At 60.4% G+C, this 16,945-nt stretch overlaps 3 protein-coding genes across 4 annotated transcripts; 2 read left to right on the top strand and 1 right to left on the bottom strand.

Moving 5' to 3' along the window:
• Positions 1-720: 720 nt before the first annotated feature.
• Positions 721-1,578, top strand: SOX12 (SRY-box transcription factor 12). The gene has a single exon (XM_042836096.1). It carries the CDS (start codon positions 721-723, stop codon positions 1,576-1,578), a length of 858 nt encoding a protein of 285 aa, XP_042692030.1.
• Positions 1,579-5,692: 4,114 nt separating this feature from the next.
• On the top strand, positions 5,693-7,015 carry NRSN2 (neurensin 2). Its single transcript, XM_042836094.1, is given in 5 exon segments — positions 5,693-5,944; positions 6,063-6,401; positions 6,404-6,449; positions 6,649-6,747; positions 6,750-7,015. Coding segments are annotated over 5 exon segments (1,002 nt in total).
• An 829-nt stretch (positions 7,016-7,844) lies between these two features.
• Positions 7,845-16,576, bottom strand: TBC1D20 (TBC1 domain family member 20). Of its 2 annotated transcripts, none has more exons than XM_042836102.1 (8): positions 16,484-16,576; positions 14,960-15,145; positions 13,810-13,893; positions 12,270-12,456; positions 11,433-11,534; positions 10,675-10,816; positions 10,217-10,401; positions 7,845-10,068 (listed from the first exon to the last, which is right to left on the bottom strand). In XM_042836102.1, exons 1-8 carry the CDS (start codon positions 16,524-16,526, stop codon positions 9,813-9,815), a joined length of 1,185 nt encoding a protein of 394 aa, XP_042692036.1. In that variant the 5' UTR covers positions 16,527-16,576; the 3' UTR covers positions 7,845-9,812. The 2 variants fall into 2 exon arrangements, with proteins under 2 accessions (XP_042692036.1, XP_042692037.1); XM_042836103.1 differs by having other exon boundaries at positions 13,810-13,890.
• Between the last annotated feature and the right edge of the window lie 369 nt (positions 16,577-16,945).

Raw genomic sequence — 16,945 nt, 5'->3', positions numbered from 1 at the left:
GAAGCGGGATCCCGGTGCTGGAAGCTGTGGGGTGAACCGTGGGCACAGCGATGCTCGCGCTGGGAGGTCGCTGGGAAGCGCCCCCCCCCCCCCCCCCCCCAGGGTGCGGGTAACGGGCGCGCCTCGGTGCCGTTCTCTCCAGCAACCCTTCTCCGGTGGTCGCCCATTGGCAGCGGGGGAAATTCCCCCCCGCCCCGCGCCCAATGGGCCGGGAGGGGCGGCGCCTCCCATTGACAGAACCGGCGCGGCCGTGTTTACCGGGGGCGGGGCGGGGCGGCGGCGGCGGCTGCCGATGCTATAAGAGCAGTACCGGGGGGCGAAAGGGGCGTGCGGCTACAAGGCTGCCCGCACCGCCCCGGACCCGCAACCCGCCCGGACCGAGCGCATCCCCGAACCGATCGCATCCCCGGGGCGGTGCGGAGCGGACCCGATCCGACCCAGAGCATCCCCGGACCCAGAGCATCCCCAGAGCATCCCCGGACCCAGAGCATCCCCAGAGCGCTGCAGCGCATCCCCGAGCCGCCGCATCCCGAGGTCCCACCGGAGCCGCCCCGCAGCCACCGCCCCGGCGGAGCCGTGCCCCCCCGGGTCCCTCCGCGGCCCCCCGCGCCCCGCCCCGCCGCCGCCGCCCGTTCCGCACAATGGGGGCGGCGCGGCGCGGCGCGTAGCGGCCGGCGGGGAGGGAGAGGCGGCGGTAAGGGGGGCACCGGGGGGGCCGACATGGTGCAGCGAGCCATGCGGGGAAGGGGCTCGGAGGGGCGGCGGGAGCCCTGCGCTCCTCTGCCCGCCCACGACGCGGAACCCGCCTGGTGCAAAACGCCCAGCGGTCACATCAAGCGGCCCATGAACGCCTTCATGGTGTGGTCGCAGCACGAGCGCCGCAAGATCATGGACCAGTGGCCCGACATGCACAACGCCGAGATCTCCAAGCGCCTGGGTCGGCGCTGGCAGCTCCTGCACGACTCCGAGAAGATCCCCTTTGTGAAGGAGGCCGAGCGCCTGCGCCTCAAGCACATGGCCGATTACCCCGACTACAAATACCGCCCTCGGAAAAAGGGCAAAGTGGGCACCGCCACCGCCCGCCCGCGTCTCCCGGTGAAGATCAAACCCTCGGTGCTGGGCCGCGTCCCCGCCGCCCGCAGGCAGCCCTCCAAGCCGCCCCCCGAGCCGGGCATCGCGCAGCGCCCGCCGGAGCCGCCCGTCGAGGACCGCCCCGGCACGGCCACGTGGAACGCGGTGCCCACCGGCGAGCGCAGCCCCGCGGCCGCCACCAGCCCCGAGCCGCGCCCGGAGAGCGCGTCCCCGTCTCCCGCACCCGCCGGTTCGCCTCCGTCCTCCTTGGGTTCCTCGGACGAGGAGCTGGAGGAGGAGCTGCTGGGCGTGCTGCCCGCGCGGGCACCGGGTGGCACAGCGTGCGGGGCTCTGGACTGGTCCGTCCTGGACAAGGACCTCGATCTGTTCCCGCGGGGCGCGTCCTCGCACTTCGAATTCCCGGACTATTGCACGCCCGAGGTGACGGAGATGATCGCGGGGGACTGGCTCATGTCCAGCATCTCGGACTTGGTCTTTACCTACTGAGTGCCGCGCTCTGCAGGTAACTCCTCTTCTTTTCCCACAATCAGGTCGTCTCAAAAAAACAAACAAACAAAAAAACAAAACCGAAACCAGCTGTTTACATGCAGGAATCAGGTATTTAGCCTTGAAGCCGCTGGAAGGCAGAGCTCCCTGCTCCCCCCATCCCCCCGGCACACACCCACTCCTCCATCCATCCATGGCGGTGCAGGGCTCAGCCCTCCTCGCTGCACGGCACGCTGCCGTTCTTCGCCCATGAAAGGCGGCTGCCTGGCAGGGTCCCATTGTCACCACCCCCTGCCGGACCCCTTCCCCCTGTAGCTCTGTCCCTGCCTCGCGCTGCCCCGTTTTCTCCTCCTTAGCTCTCCCACTCGCCCATCCCTTGGAGAACAGCCAATTTCCTTTATTATCCTTATTGTTGTTATTATTATTATTATGGCTTTTTTGGATAGCATAGAAAGCACGTCTTCGATTCTCTCCTGTTCCTCATAGCAGCCCTTCGGGAGCGCTACCTTTGGCCGCGCCGTGCCCGAGGCTCTCCGTGGTGGCACAACCCATCTCAGTCCTTCCCTACCTGCTGCCCTGTGCTGTGGGGTCCCCGCCTTTGGGGTTGGGGGTCCCTCAGGACCGGTTCTCTCCTTGCGTTTTGGCTGCGGCGCGTTCTCCCCGCCACTCGGTTTGGGGCAGAGCGAAGTTGCACGCACGTGATCCGCACGTGGCGCGGGGAGCCTGCGTTATTCCTCTCTCCAGACATTTGTGCACAGCCACCCGCACCGTGAGCCCGTGCCGTAGGGCAGCCTGCCCGGCATTAATGCCCAGGCGTGGGGTGCCCATGCCTGTATGGGACCCGCTCCGGGCTCATCCCCCCCAAGGCTGGCGAAGCCTGTGCTGCAGGAAATCTGCCTTAAGCTCTCGCACGGGGCCGCCGCCGCCACCAGCAGCTGATGCTGGCGGAGATGTGGGGTGCGGGCGGTGCTCCGGTGCAGCGATCCTCTGTGGTGCGTCCGGTGTTGGCTCCGAGAGCCTGGGTTTCACCGCAGAGCAGCGCTGCGGAGCTCCCCAGCAGGGCAGCTCCTGCTGCAGCGCTCCTCCGGCCGCGTTTGTCTTTGCTTTCCCCAATGGTTCCTTCCTGCAGCAATCCTCCTCCTCCCGCTGTCTGTGAGCACATGGCCGTGGTGCCGGCAGGGCGGGGGACGCGGGGCTCCATCCCACGTCCGTGTGGCACAGAAGCGGCCTCTGAGGTCCTCGATTCCAAAGTGGGAATCTGGGCACGAAGGATCCCCCTAACCCTACCCGCCCCCGCTTTTGGGGGGATGCCATTTCCTCCGGTTGCACGCAGCCCCGCGTGCACCCGTTGCAATGGGGCTGGATGGAGCCACGAGCAGGGCGCGCTCAGCCCCTTTGTCCCCCTCTATGGGGAGCAACGTGGGGCTGCTGGCGTCGCCGGAGATGCCGCAGGGAGCGCCGTGTCCCCGCTAAAGGGCACCGGGTGCCTCCAGCCCCAGTGGCCGCGGGGCTGCGGAGCCGCGAGCTCAGCGTTATCGATGTGTAGGTGTGTAGAGGTAGCTGTGGTGTGCGTGTGTCTGGTGTTGCGTCCCCGACGGTGTTTAGTAGCCCCGGTGCGGCTGCGATCCTGCGAGGCAGGCGGGCACCGCCCACATGTCCCGATGTAGAGAGCATCCCTCCCCCTCCCCCCCCAGACCCTCTCCCTCCACTCCAACCCAGCAGAAAAGCCAAATGCCGAGGGGCTCCACGCACAAACCGGGTTTGGGGTTCATTGAAGGGCTTCCCCGGCGCACAGCTCCCACCCGACACCTCGCTGCCTTCTGGGGGCATCGGAGCCCCCCCTACCGCCGCCACGTCCCACGCGGGGAGCCAAACCCCAAAAACCGGCAGGGCCCGAGGCCACGGTGCGGGGCTGCATCCCCAGCGTTTCCTCAGGACAGGCTCTGGCTCAGCCCCCCCCCTCCGAGCCCGGCCTCAAGCACAACACCGTGCGCGTGGTCCCCGTCCCCCCGCCCGTCGTGGCCCCTCCTGGTGGATGTTCTGTGCTATGTGATTGTAGTGCATAGAAACCCCCCCTGTCCGTCCCGCCGAGCCCCCATCCCCTCCCCCGGTGTGCGAGCGAGTGTGCGTGCGCCATCCTCATCACTAGAGACAAAGCGAATCGTCATTAATAATAAGTGGAAAAAATAATAATAATAATAATTAAAAAAAAAAAAAATAAACCAAACCTCTCTCAGGAAGAAGCCGCCTCGGCGGCATCCCAGCGGGCCGGAGCTGCCGCGAGCACTCGGGGTTCCTTTGGTTGTGTTGGGGAGGGGTCCTGCAGCTGTTGTCTTGGGCTGGTGGAGGGGATGTCCCACCCGTGGCCACCCCGACGGCACGGCCAGGGCCGGTGGTGTGGAAGCTCGGCTAGTGGTTATCCCAGTGTTGTGACTATGGAATAAAGTGTGTTGGTCTGCTCCACGTGGCTCCGGCTCCTCCTGCGCCGCTTACACCTCCCCAACCCGCACAAATATGGGGACCCCCCAGGGATGTGGGGTTCTGGGGGTCAGAACCCAGCTCCGGCTCAGACGCGGTGGTTCCCATACAACTCCATGGGGTTCCACTACCAACCCGTGGGTCCCAACACTCAGTGGTGCTCCAATACCAACCCACGCAGGCTGTACCTGTGTGTGCACAACCATGCATCCATGAGCACCGTGTGCTCTGTGCATGTGCTCCATGCATGCATGTGCTCACGCAGCCCCATTGGCTCCATGATGTGGCAGCAGGCATTGATCTGGCCCCACTGGATGGGGCCTCAAGGGGAGGGCACACAGCGCTTGCATCACTCCCCCCCTCCAGCTGTTGCCACGGCAACAAGGGAGCCTGCAGCATCCTTGGGTACCACAGCATCCCTGGGTACCACCTGCCCTCCCATCCCTGCTGGGGGAGGGGCTGGGCACTGGGCTGGCCCTGCTGAGACCCCCCCCCGATACCCACAGGACAACACCCACTGTGGGACATGGAGGTGCCTCTGCCTGCGATCTCGGCAGCACTGAACAGCCTGGCTGTGACCCAGGCATGTGGCAGCCTTTGGCTGTGAGTCTGAGCTCCTATACAGTGACCCCACGACACAGCAGTGTGCTGGGATGCCCCTGGTCCAGCCTGGCCTTGCTGAGCACCCGGTGCTGCCCGCACAGCCACGTGTCCCCACCGCCAGCCCCGCTCTGAGTCACACACAGCAGCGGCTCACAGACGGTGGCAGCTCTCAGCCGTGCAGCAGGGAGTCACGCTGCTCCCTTCACACTGCCCCAAAACCCCCTTGGGAAGCAGGGAGTGTGCCCAGCACTGCCTCTATCACTGGGTCCCAGCTGTGGGATCCCACACAGAGACGGGGACAGCAAAGTGAGCACTGCTGGTGACAGCGCTGGGACAGGGAAGGATGTGCTGAAACCACCCCCCCCAGGTAAGCAAGGAGCAGGTAGGGGTGATGCTGTGTATTGGATGCAGGATGGATGTCCCTCCCAAACCCAGGCAGCACCCCCTGCATGCGAGAAGGACCCTGTGGCTTCACTGGGGTTGTGGCATCAGGATGTTCCCAGCAATGGGGGACTGCTGCTCCCCCCCTGTGAGGCCTCTCCGGCGCCAGGCTTTGTTCAGCATCACAGCCCAGCACCGAAAGGGTCCCACACGTCATCTCCCCCCTCTCACACACCACGCTGCAGGGACGCAGTGACGAAGGGCTGAGCAGGCAGTTCCCATGGCAATGTCCCTACGGCGGCGGGGAGGGACACGGCGCTCTGACTGCGGTGGCTGCGTCCCCGCACCCAGCAGCCCCCCGGCCGTGGGGACACAGTGGAGGCCACGTCCCTCCCCGCCGCCGCCCCTCCATCCCTATTGGCGCCTATGGGGCACTGCAGGTGGGCTGATGTGGGTCCCGATCCTGCTGGGTCTGTCCCAGATCAGGCAGGGCACGGAGTGCCCCCTCCCCTATTGCATCCCATGGGATAAGGGCTTTGCTGTCCCAGGCAGAAACAGCAGTCCCTCTCGGTGCTCCCCAGAACGGGCAGGGGGGCACATCTGGCACCAGCACCCCATCCCCTGCCCTGTGCCCAGAGGAGAACTAAGCCCTATGGGTGCTGTGGCTGTGGGGAGGGCTCAGGTGATGCAACAGCCCCCCACGACCCCCCCAGGCCAGATGCCCACCCTGCAGCCCTCCTGCAGCTGCAGCCGCGGCCCCAGCGTGGCACAGGGGAAGTGGTACGGGGTGCGCTCCTACCTCCACCTCTTCTATGAGGACTGCGCCGGGGCCAGCCCTGATGGGGACACAGATGAGTCTTCACCTTCCCATCCCCATGGTGTATGGCCCTCCATTATCTGGAAGGTAAGAGATCTCCCTCTCCCAATTTTTTCTTCCCTCTCATCTTGTGTGAAATACTCAGGCACCCCCACACCTGCCCTGCACTCCTCTAGGCTGACCCGCTCCCCATTCCTGTTCCCAGGTGACCCTCTCCACAGGCACTCTGTTTCTGCTGGTAGGAGTGGCTGCCCTGACTACAGGCTGGCTGGTGCCCCCCAGGCTGGAGAGCATCGAGGAAGAGGATCTGGTGGTGCTGGACGTGCAGGCCATGCGCTACAACCACGTGCTGAGTGCGTGCTGGCTGCTGGGCACGGCGCTGTGCATCACAGCTGCAGTGCTGGGTGCTGTGGGGCTGCTGTGCTGTGTGCTGGGCAGAGCTTGGGGTGGCCCCCAAGAAGAGGAGCAGCAGCTGTCGCCCATCCTGCAGAGCAGCCCCCAGGGTCCCGCGGTGCCCTTCGGTGCCTCCCAGCTCCATGGTGTCCAGCCCCGGCAGGAGGTGTGAGTGCACTGGGTGCACTGCTGCTGCTAGGTAAAATGCTGGGAAATGCCCTGCTTGAGGCTGTGTGCGTGGGGGTGGGCAGAGCGGGAGGAGGGGAGGCTGCTTGGGCCGGGGTGCTGCAACCCAGTTCATAGATGTGATGGAGATGGGATGGGATGCAATGGGATCGGATAGAGCAGGCAGCTGCCCAGCAAAGCCCTGATCCTGACCTGACACAGCCTGATCTCAGCCCAGATCCAGCCTGGACTCAGCTAGATGCCACCTTGGATCCCCGCCTGGCACCCAGATGGCTGATCCCAGATCCCAGCTGTGCCACAGGGACTCCCTGCACTCAGCGTCTGGAGCATCCTGTGTACCATCAGCCACCACCAGGTCCTGGCCCAGGACATCCCAGCTCCTCCACCTGCTCCCCAACCAGCCATGGGGTCGGACAGGCACAACCAGCAGCTGCAAATGCCCGATGCTGCCAGGTGCCTGCAGTGGGGGCAGAGCACAGCACCCTGCCTTGCAGCCCCACGCGTTCATCCACGCCGCAGCCCTTGGGATGGAGCACATGCTCTGCCTTGGTTTCCTTCATTTTGCTCTTTCTGGGGTGAATAAAAGACACGTGGCTGTGGGCTGTTCTTGCTGCTGAGGCTCAGCTCCGGGGCAATGAGTGTTGTGCATGGGGATGTGTGCTGCAGCAGCAGTGCATCAGAGCTGGGCAGGGCTGCTACAACACAGAGCACTGCTGGGCACAGGCACCCACCTGCCCCTCACTGTCCCAAGGGTTGCTGCACAACACCCAAGATCATTTTCTTTCCTTCAGTGAAGACAACTGAGTACAAATACCCTGCCAGGTTGGGAGCAGCCCTACGCCACCACAAGGGACTGAGCCCACCAAGGGGTCTGTGCAGCTCTCAAATGCAGCTCTGCAACCCACACAACGTTCAAGCATCCCTTGCTTCCTTGAGGAAGGGGCCGCAGGGCCTCTGCTTTCGCATTCCTTCTGAAGGGCTGAGGGCACTATTAAGAAAATTGCTCCTCCAGAGGAAGTCAGAGCAAGCTAAAAATACGCCTGGCTGAGCTGGTAAACACGGCCACCAGCCTCACGCAGAGCACAGGGACACCACAGAGGGGCACAGTGCCCAGCAGTGCGGGATCTCCTCCCGGCCGGGCAGCCAGCCCCAGGCACACAATGGGCTGCTGGGTCAGGCTATTTCCATCTCTGTGCTGCCAGCCGTGCTGCTGGCGTGGGGAAGGCTGGGAGAGCCAAGGGCAAAAGCGCATGCCGGCATTCCAGAGCCGTGGGCAGAGGGAGGGCAGCAGCACAAAGGCACCCGGCTGGCTCCTGCTCCTCTTCCCACGCTGTCCTGGCTGCTGTGGGATGGGACGCGGCCCCAGAGCGCACGGCAGCGCTGGCCCCTGGTGGCACAGGGGGAGGAAAACGTTTAGTAACTGTTTATTTTACAGCAATAGGGTTTGTACAAATCTGCATTTACACAGGTATGTATAAGTCTGTACAGAGTCACTGGAGCACCCCGAGAGACCACCCCCTCGCTCGCCCTTGCCCTGGGCAACGCAGGAACTAAAGTGCACGGTGGGCAGAGAGCAGGGGGCTGCAGGAGGGCGCTGTGCCCCCCCACACCCCTCACCTGGGGGGGGGGGCAGAGGGCACCCAGGCACTGCACTGCCCAGGTGTGGCAGGGGACCCCCAGCAGCACCTCCAGCTCGTGGCACAGCCACCACAAACTCTGGTACCACAAATTTCTAAAGTGCAAAGTCACAGCCTGTTTCCCTCACTGTTACTGCCTTGGCAGAGGCTGCTGCTGCCCCATACTGCCAGTCCCCACACGTGCAGGAAAGCACTCTGCCTTCAGCCACGGAAACAGCCACACAGGCTGCCACCAGCCCTCAGGAGAGGCAGAGAGAGCCCTGGTGTTGGCACCAGTAAGTGGCACGGCCAGGAGATGCCAACACAGGTGAGGGACCAGGTCCTGCTTCCCTGCCTGTGCCACAGAGCGAGGGCCCACGGGGCAATCCAAAACTTGCATGGATGCGGTGATGAATTTGCACACAGGTGGTCAGGGACAGGAGGGTGCTGAGCCTTGCAGGGCATGAGCTTCCTTCTATAACCAGAAATCTACAACTCTTCAACCAGCATCTGCTTTTCAGGTGTGCAGCCCCTGGGCACAGCACGGATGGCTTTGGGCACAAGACAGCAGGGGCAGGCAGCTGGGTGGGAACCAGTCGGGGCAGGTAAGGGCACTTGTGGGAGGTTTAGCAGTTCAGGGGGGAGGTAGAGGCATAAGGTGTCTGTTGGCTTTGTGTCAGTGGATACGGAGCTCTTGGAGCAGAATTTGCTGCTGAGCTTTCTTAGCAGGCAGGGAGCAGCAAGGCTGGGCCAGGTGGGGCATGCAGCACTGGGGTGGCCTTTCTGGGAAACCCCTCATCTGTGTTATTCTGAGGGGTGTCACGGACTCTGATCAGCTTGTGGAGGTGAATTATGACAGATGTCTGCAGCAGACTTTTTTGTCCTGTGCAAACTGTTTCTAAGTGTAAAAAAAAAGCCATTCTCCACTTTGGAGTCTGCTCCCAGAGCTGTGAAAATGAGCAGCGTTAACGGCTCTGCTAATGCTTGTGGTGATGGGATCTGACACAGGCAGGATGAACAACGCCTTCATCACCTCACTGACCTGATAACACGACTGTGCTGCTGTTGCCAGCAGAGGACCCCGCCAGACCTGTCCCCTGCAAGCTGACCAGTCCACAAACAAGAAAGTGGAATCACAAATTGTTATGCATTGGAGATGACCTCACGGCGGGGTGCTGACAGGGGCCTGGTACAGGTTTGCTTCTACTGAGAGGCTGCCTGTAAGGAAAGAGAAGGGTCAGAGCACTGGTGAATGCAAATGGAGAAGGCAGGCTGCCCTGGCAGCCAGAGTGATACAGAGCCAGAGGGCTCCTCTATTCCACAGGAGCACGTACAAGCCTCTCACCACTAAGCAGGCCAAACCCTGCCCTGACACTCCCCCCTAGGTGAGCACCTGCCCTCACTCCCACTCCCAGCACCTCCTCACTTCCCAACAGAGGAAGTGGGATTGCCTCAGCACAGCCCACGCACAGCTCACCACTCGTGGTCACTTGCACAAGGCTGGAAGTCAGACTCATCCATACAGTGGCAGCATCCACCTGCTTGCCCCTGCACGGGGAGGAGAAAACAAGGTGAGTGTCGGTGTGGGGAACAATCCTGCTGGACTGGTTCCCATCAGTCTCTGTCACAAAGGCCAAGAGCATCACGGGACGCAGCAAGAACAGAAAACTCTTCAGACAGGTTGTTTCCAGACACGTCCTTCCAAACATCATTCCGTGTCGACGTGGGATGTGACGACAAGGTAAGCACTTCCTTTGGCGTCAGGGGAAAATCTGTAGTTCAAACTTAGGTGCCCACTCCAATGCACTCTTCACCACAGCCAGGGCAGCTGCTCCCAGTGCCACCGTCAGCCCCATCACTGCCAGCTTGACAAAACGGTTGGTCCTTGGCTTTGTCAAAATGGATTTTGTCCGCTCCTCCCCTCGGAGCCTCTCCCTGAAGCGCTGTCTCAACACAGTGTCTGGTCTCTGTTGCACTGATGCCAACTCAAAGTCCTTAAAAGTGGAAGCCGCGGTCCTGCAAGAGAAGAAATGGGTCAAGAAATGCCCTAGAGCCTCCTGTCTGGGCAGGGAGGTCTTCACCAGGCAACGAGACCCGGCCAGGGCAAGGTGCAGAACCCAGGCACAGCTCCTACAGCGGGGGCACGAGGCTGCCCTGCACTCACCGCTCAGCCTGCTGCTGTGCCGCCTCCCTGGCGAGCTCAGATGGAGGAAACTGAACAAAAAGGTCCCCTGCTCTGCTGATCAGAGTCTCATAAGGAAGGTCCTGTGGGATCTGGGACAGGAGGTGGTGCACCGAGGCCATGTCGCACTCGCAGTCCAGAACTTCCTGCTCCCGGTAAAGCACAATCTGCAGAGGAGAGAGAGCACTGAGCACAGCCAGGGAAACAGGGGCAGCTCCTTGTTCCTCTTTGACACTTCAGGGCCAGCAGAGAAAAACATTTCACTCCTGTCTGAAAGATCTGCCCTTCCTCAGGGGATACACTGCACTGAAACACAGCCCATATGGGAAGAGAAACGCAGAGGGCAGCAGAGCACCAGCAGTGCCAGACCCTCTGTGCAGCCCTGCAGCACCTTGCAGTGGCTCAGTACATCCCCTGCCACCATTCCAGCCAACACGTACCACAGCAGCAAAATAAATGGGCATCAGTGGATGGCAAGCCAGGAAGAAGTCGTATAATCGCACGACGTGCCTGAAGTCAGACAGAACGTGCCCAAACCACGTGATGAGCCAGCTGAGAGCAAAGATGGTTCCCACCTCCGCACTGCACAGAGAGAAAGCACAGTTAGGTCAGCTGCTGCTGGCAGCTTGGAGACACTGCTGAAGCACAGCCAGCTTTTCACATTCAACCCTGAAACTTAGCACTGCTCTAGAATTTGCAAGCTTGATACCCGAAGGCATGCTGGCTGTGAAACACTGACAGACAGCTGCCCAGAAAAGGGCTCTGCACAGACCCTGCTGACTTACCTCCTCACTTCTGCTTTATTCTATTCATGCTACACTTCTGCATCCCTGCTGCACAGCCTGGCAATTATCCCCAGAGCTAGCAACAAACCACAGAGATGCAACAGCAACCCCAAAACTGCAAACTGCTCACTTGCAGCTTCGTATGACATGGAATGCAAAGTAATGCAACCCCCAGCTTTTCCAACACAGGCCACTGGGGTGAAGACACCATCATTTAAAAGCTCCCAGGATAGGCAGCACGTTTGGGTCTGCTTGTAAGCAGGGTGCCACGTGGCTCTGGACCATTGCCATGAGCTGTGGGCCAGCTGGTGACTCACAAGAAGCCTCCATGGTGCTGGGGACAGACTGGTGCAAATGGCCCCAAGTACGATAATGTGAGAGAGGTAGGGCAGAGCCAGGGAACGTCTGCGTACCTCTGCATGAAGTCATGCACCTCAGGGTTCACCTGGTCTATGATGGGCATCAGGTAATTCAAAATGTGCTTGGTATTATCCATTGTTGGGTCCATAAAATCCCTGAGAAAAGATTTAGAAAAGAATTCTGTCAAGAAACAACATCAGTGAGTTTCTCCTCCAGTGAGGCACACAGGAAGTAAGTAAATGCACTGCAATAAACAGCTTTGCTGGGAGGGTGGCTCTCAGTCCCAGAGAATTCTGTCTGTAAAGCTCCCTGCCTACCAATCTGGGTGCACACAAAACCTGGACCCAGACCATCACAGTGGTGTCAATGGACACTTCTTTCTTTGCTGTACACACGGGCCCTAAAGCCTTTTCAGCTTGTCACATGGGAGAGGAGACAAAACCCCTCCAAAGCACTCACCACCTTGAAGGCTTGCTCTCATTTCAACGCACAAAGAGGAAAGGCATTTAACCTGGGCCTTAGGACACTGGCTGTACAGACCACAGTTTCAGTACAGAACTTCCCCAGGGCTCTATAAAGGCTGAGTGGGAAGCACTGTGCTGAGCCCTAGGAGCCAGCGAGGCCCTGACAGGACACACGGCCAACAGAACCATGAGTAATGCATGTTTGCTGCTTTTTCATCTTCAGCAGATGATACAAACTAACTGACAGCCCTGTTAGCCCTTCCCCAGAGCACAGCTGCCTGCAATCCCACACGCCATCTCCAGCAGCACCTCCTGGGCGCAGACAGACAGAGAGGCCAGCCCTAATGGGGCTCTGCTTCAGGACAGGCCACCCCTCTGCCCCCACACTCACAGCAGCTCCTCTCCCCTGGTTGAGTCTCTGAGTACCTGAGATGATGCGTCGAGAGCTTCTCCACCAGAGCTGTGGCCAACCTGTCCCCAACCACCAGGAGGAAAGTGACCACGATGTCGTGGTAGCCCTGGTAGTAGTGCAGCTGCGGGTTGCGCTTCAGGACGTGGAGGATGATGTCAATGAGCTCCTCCTGCAGCCCCTCTCTCTGGTCATCCGGCATCCCTGCGGGGACAAGGCACTGGTGAGATGGGCTGCATCACCCGCTGCTCCCTGCCTGTATGTTTACCAACCAGCCTCATCACAAAGGATGTGGGACAACAGGGAGCGGGCTGAGAAAGCTGTGTAAGACCCAGGTTCCTAATGCTGCTCCTGCTGGCCCTGGAGAAGCCAACCAAGCTGTGAGCCTGCTTAACCCTTGGAGCTGCAGGGTCCCTACCTGCCAGGAAGTCGCCGTGGATGACAGGGTTATGGGTGTTTGTACAGTGCTGCGAGGAGCAAATTGCACTGCACATCCAGCACTGCTGAGGACATTTTAATCATTTCTAATTTCCCAAGGGCTCTAGGAAAAAATTAAACAGGACAGAGTTTTCACAGAAACCGTGCCAGCTGCATCAGATTGCGAGGCCTCAATGGCCACAACTTGATATCGGTCCTCTGCTCACAACATGTGTTCAGGGACAGGATGTCACGGGAAAAACACTGTTCCTGCCACGCACAGCTGCAGCTGTTTTTTTGGCAGTCCCTGTCAACAGAGAAAATGCCCTACAGCCAAGCAGAACGTCCCAGAGGAGATCCTGCAATGACAAAGTTCTCCTTTTCCCCTCTTTCACTGATGCTTCTAAAAATAGGCAGGAGGAGGTCGCCATTCAAGGGCAAAAACAAACAAACGAAGCAGCAGCAGAGCCTTCAGGAATCAGGCCGTATCCGCACCCGAAAGAGAAGCAGAGTGAATCAACTGTTTATGCACAATAAAGCAGCAGAAGGGGGGATGCAGATCCTGGCCAGGAACAACGGCTGCTCTGCAGAGTTAGATAGCTGCTGGATTACTTGCTTTATAAACAGCACGACAAGGCACCAGCCACCCTTCAGAACCAAACAACCGCAGGAACCTTCCGCTCCCAAAGGTTACTTCTCTTCAGTTTGGTGTGGGAACCACAGAGGGAAAATCTGGCGTGGGGATTGCTGTGAAACAACCTGCTCTGACAGATCTGCCTTCCACACTCCTCGGGCACAGTTCCCCGTCTGAAATACACTGAAGCACACGGTCAATTTCTCAAGCGTTCCATCAGCCCTAATCTCACCCTGGTGACAACAGCTGAGGGCTGTGCAGCATCGGACATCTCTGCGCTGGCACCGTTCAGCAACAGAGGACTGAGCACAGAGGGTCTCAGCACGGACAGGACAGACAGCAAAGCATCAGGCCCCAGCTGCAGCCCAGGCAGGGGCTGGAGGAAGCCGCCAGCTGTGGAACAGCTCCAGTGTGCAAAGAAGCTGCTGTAAGCTGACACAGGGAGGCTTTCTAGAGGTCAGCCTCCCTGCAGCAATGGTCAGGCGCTCGCTGTGAGCCCCTCTCACCTGGTGGGAAGCGCCGCAGGGAGCGCCGTACGTCCAGTAACACCTGCTGGTAATCCTTATTGCCCTCCCGCAGCTCCTTTCCTGCTGAAAGAAAAGAGGAAGCAGGTAATTGTGGAGTAGTGCAAAGGTACCAGGAAGAGCACGGGGAGATGGAGCTGGCCAGGAGGAGGAGGCCACGCAACACCCCCATCCCGTTCTTTGTACGTCACACAGCGGCCCTGGCCTCTCACTTTCACTGCTGCACAAACAGCAGTGCAAGGAAACAAGGCTATTATTTAAACATATGTTAAGATGCTTAAACTGACACCGTTCCCAGAGTTCCTGGAAATGTCTTAGCTCCACCATCTACACTGTGAAATTCACAGCGTCCTCAGCAACAGCAAGGCACAACACGCTGTGCAGGCAGTGAAGAATGGCTGAAAGAAATAATTCAGAGGAGAAAAAGCAAACACCCATTGGTAGCTAAGAGAGCTCCAACAGAAGTGAAAAGAATTTGCTGGCACGCTACCTACGCTGTCACATGAAATGCAACGCTGTCTTCCAGCAGCTCTGATCACCTACCACAATCCAGCTCCCGACTGACACGGGGATACACACACTTCTGAATGACCACAAATTCAGGAGCAACAACAGAATCTGTCCCTGGGGGCGGTGACTGCGACACCTGAGGTTCACAGCCACGCAGGTGTCACATCACGCAGGTCATTTCCCCTCCTTCCCCTCTGAGCAAACATCACACAGGCTTCACACAAACTGCCTCACCTGCAGCTAGCAGACACCTGACCATATCCCATCCCAGCACTCCTCAGCACAGCCACCTCACCAAAGAGCCACCAAAAACAGCCTGGCACCTCTTGCTACCAACTGACTGTGTGCGTGCCAACCAACCACACAACGCCACAAGAACCACATCTAAAGATCTGTCACTAAAGATAATGACACCTCCAGGGAACAACAGAAACGTTGTTTTAGGAAGCTCTCTGCTTCCTGATCTGCCATTTACGCAAGATACAGAGCGCACAGCCTGCGGTGTTCGTTATGCAGCACAAGTCCCTTTCTGTGTGAGCTCAATGGGAAGCACTCCAGCATGCAGAGAGAAAACTTAAAGCAGAAAGATTCTCATCAGAACCCTGCCTGGGCTGCCCTGTACCTGGCAGGGGGGGCAGGTCATCTGTGTTCACACTCAGCAGCTTTGGCCACACTTTGCAGCGGATCTCATCGGTCAGCAGCCCTCCTTCACTGATGGCCATTCGCCTCAGCGCTGCCACATCAATAGGGTCACTGTTCAGGGCCTGGTAAATTTCTGCCACTTTTCTTTTCTTCTTGGAGTCAAAGTCTGCAGGAAAAGCACAAAGCAAGATAACAGGACATGTCAGCGCAGGCCCTGCTAGCACAGACCACGGCCAACCCACACTGTGACCAGCACAGGCTCAGCACTGGTTGTCCCGCTGACACAGAAGTGCCACAGAGCTGCTCGTCACCCTCATCAGATCACAGCTCCACACAGGACCGTGATGGCAGCACAGAGCTATTTTGCAACTGTTTCCACTCCAGGAAGGGCTGACTCAGTCCCAGGTCAGGTGTTGTGCACTCTGTAACACTTGGGCCTCATGTTCCTGCTGATTCCTGGCCAGGCAGCAGCTCCTGGCTACCATCAGCCCAGGGAGAGGTCTGAACTACTGACAGCAGCTGTCCCAAGGAAGGTCACATTTAAACCAGTTACAAGTATCACAGTGTACTGACTTACCTCCCAACAAACACAAACTTTCTAGCTGTTAGCCTTGTGCAGGTGAGCCGCTATTAAAGGAACTGCCTTGTAGAGCACAGGGATTCTGGGGCAGGGAGGGGAGAGAAGAACGCACACAGAGGGTGGGTTTCACGTGGGTTAAATACACAGATGGCACACAGGAGCATTTAGTGTGGGGCTGAGGAAGGGCACCACTTCACCCTGCCCATGGTGCAGGTCAGCACAGCCTCAGGTGGGCAGCAGGGAGGCAGTTCAGGGCCACTCCATGCAACACGCAGCTCCCATCTCGCTGCTCACAGAGGCTCTGTAGGGCCACGCAGGGTGAAGCTGCCAACGCTGCCCTTCCTCAGATGGCTTTTCCAAGGGACGCAGCTCCCACTGCTCATGGAACCCAACCGGGATCCACCGGATGAGGAACTGCAGAGGACGTGGGCCGGGAGGAGCCGGGAGGGGCCGACTCTCCCTGACGCCCACCTCCTGCTGCCCTATGGGGTTTCGGTGCTCGTGGGACACACAGGAGCCACGCAGTGAAGCGCCAAGCATCTTTTTTTGGCGCACTTTTTGGATGAAAACCCACCACAGCAGCCTGCGGCAGAGCTTCAGCTCCCTCCGAACACCAATGTTAAAGCATCCAGCAAGCCCCCGGTGACCGCAGCTTTCCTTCTCTTTCCCTCCCACCCATCGCACGGGCAGCACCGACGAGTCCCCAACGGCCGCATCCCGCGGTGCCCCGTCCCGGAGCCAAACGACCCCTCGCTGTCCCCCCCGCCATAACGCCCGGCCGTAACGCCCCGCCCCGCCGCATGGGGGCGCACTGCCAGCGACCCCACCCGGCGCCCGCGAGGCGGCGCTCGTGCACCCCCAGCCCACTCCCCTGTGCTAGGAGGCGCTGCCCCCCCCCCCGCTACAGGCCCGGCCGGGCCGTACCGTGGCCTCCGACACCGTTGCGCGGCGGGCTCCGCCGGGCCATGTTTGTTCCCGGGCGCTGCGGCGCATGCCGAGCCGACGGCCGGGCCGGGTTGGGGCTGGGCGCTCCCGCACCGCCCGGTCCGGTCCCGTCCCTTCCGCGCCCCCACCCGCTCCCCCGCCCCTCCGCCGGCGGCGCGCGAGTGTTACGTCACGGCGCTGCGATGCGCAGGCGCGGCCGCGTGGCGGTGGCGCGTGGGCGGGGCGAACGCGCGCATGCGCAGGAGAAGGCGGGAAGCACGCGTGGCGTTCCGGACCCGGCCCCAATCCTGCGGGCCGCCGCGTTACGGCACGGCGGTGTGAAAACGGGGCTCAGCGCCCCCAGGGCACCAGGCGGGGCAGATCGCACGGCGGCAACGGGCTGCGCTCACCCGGCTTCAAACGCAGCTCCGTAGCCTCCTGCCCCCCAGCCAACCTCACTCG

Source organism: Centrocercus urophasianus, unplaced genomic scaffold (assembly GCF_019232065.1).
Source record: "Centrocercus urophasianus isolate 14NV4802_14NV808 unplaced genomic scaffold, USGS_Curo_1.0 seq_572, whole genome shotgun sequence".
NCBI classification, from domain to species: domain Eukaryota; kingdom Metazoa; phylum Chordata; class Aves; order Galliformes; family Phasianidae; genus Centrocercus; species Centrocercus urophasianus.
The sequence above is the reverse complement of the archived record's forward strand: the minus strand, read 5'-3'. Positions and strand labels throughout refer to the sequence as shown.